At 44.5% G+C, this 1,330-nt stretch overlaps 1 protein-coding gene across 1 annotated transcript in view; it reads right to left on the bottom strand.

Moving 5' to 3' along the window:
• The window catches only part of LOC102838268 (phosphoglycerate kinase 1-like), a 4,581-nt gene extending 3,969 nt beyond the window's left edge, over positions 1-612 (bottom strand). The window contains exon 1 of the mRNA XM_006870793.1: positions 8-612. Coding sequence (XP_006870855.1) covers positions 8-612 — 605 coding nt within the window. The remainder of the gene's footprint in view (positions 1-7) is intronic.
• Between the last annotated feature and the right edge of the window lie 718 nt (positions 613-1,330).

Genomic DNA, 1,330 nt, shown 5'->3' with positions numbered 1-1,330 from the left:
ATTCAGCTCTTTCTTCATCAAGAAACCACCAGCCTTCTGTGGAAGATTCACTCCCACCATGGAACCAACATTGGACAAAGGCTCTTGGTACCTGTGGGCTCGGTGTGCAGTGCCAAAAGCATCATTGACATAGACATCCCCTAGTTTGGAAAGTGAACCCTGGAAAGCTTCTATTTCAATTGGCTTGGCTTTAACCTTATTCCCATAAGCATCTTTTCCCTTTCCTTCTTCTTCTACATGAAAGTGAAGGTTCTCCAGCAGGATGACAGAACCAGCAGCTGGATCAGCACAGGCTTTCTCTACTTCTGGACCCACACATTCCTTCAAGAAAAGAACATCCTTGCCCAGCAAAGATTTGAGTTCTACAGCAACTGGCTCTAAGGAGTATTTGTCAGGCATGGGGACACCATCAGGCCGGCCAAGGTGGCTGATAAGAACAACTGACTTGGCTCCGTGGTCCAAGCAGAATTTGATGCTCGGGATGACAGCCTTGATCCTCTGGTTGTTTGTCATCTGCTTGTTCTTCATAGGAACATTAAAGTCCACTCTCATGACCACTCGCTTTCCTTTCACGTCCAGCTTCTCCAGAGTAAGCTTCTTAGAAAGAGACATCTTGGCAATACAGCAAAGACAAGTTGCTCGGGGGGCACAAAGAGACTGCGAGCTGCAACAGCCTAGGAGCGCAGGAGAAACGTGTGGAAAGACCTCACAATTTCTTAAGCCCAGTGTTAATGCCACTGTGTCAATCTATCTTGTTGGGAGTCCGCCTCTTTTTTGTTGACCCTCCATTTTCCACTCAACTTATCCTTCAGAACTGATGGGCCCCTCCTGATTGTTGTTGTTGTTCAGGTGCCATTGAGTTAGTTCTGACTCATAGCAACCCTGTATAGGATTTCCAAGAAGCAAATGGTAGATGTGAAGCAGGGACCTTTCAGTTATCAGTCCAGTGCTTATTCTACAGTACTACGCAAGATATCTGAAGCACAAGAGACAAAGTCTCTCCATCCAGGCTTCTAAAAAGCATTCTGACTGTACTTATTCCAGCACAGATTTATTTATTCTTCTGGAAGTTCATGTTACTTTCAATATTATACACCAAAACAATGATCGAATGCATCAAATCTTTTATGACAGGGCTGGGTAAAGTCAGTCCCACAAGTCATATAATGCCTGCAAAATCATTTAGCCTAGCTCTGTCAAAGCAACCTAAATCCAACCATTCATTGCATTGTTGCTGTTAAGTACCATTAAATCGGTTCCGAATCATACGGACCCTGTACAGGGTTTTCAAGGAGGAGTTGTTTGCGTTTAAACCACCACCCTTATGGTT

This window comes from Chrysochloris asiatica, unplaced genomic scaffold, assembly GCF_000296735.1.
Source record: "Chrysochloris asiatica unplaced genomic scaffold, ChrAsi1.0 scaffold00151, whole genome shotgun sequence".
Lineage (NCBI taxonomy): Eukaryota > Metazoa > Chordata > Mammalia > Afrosoricida > Chrysochloridae > Chrysochloris > Chrysochloris asiatica.
This window is presented reverse-complemented; position numbering and strand designations above follow the sequence as displayed.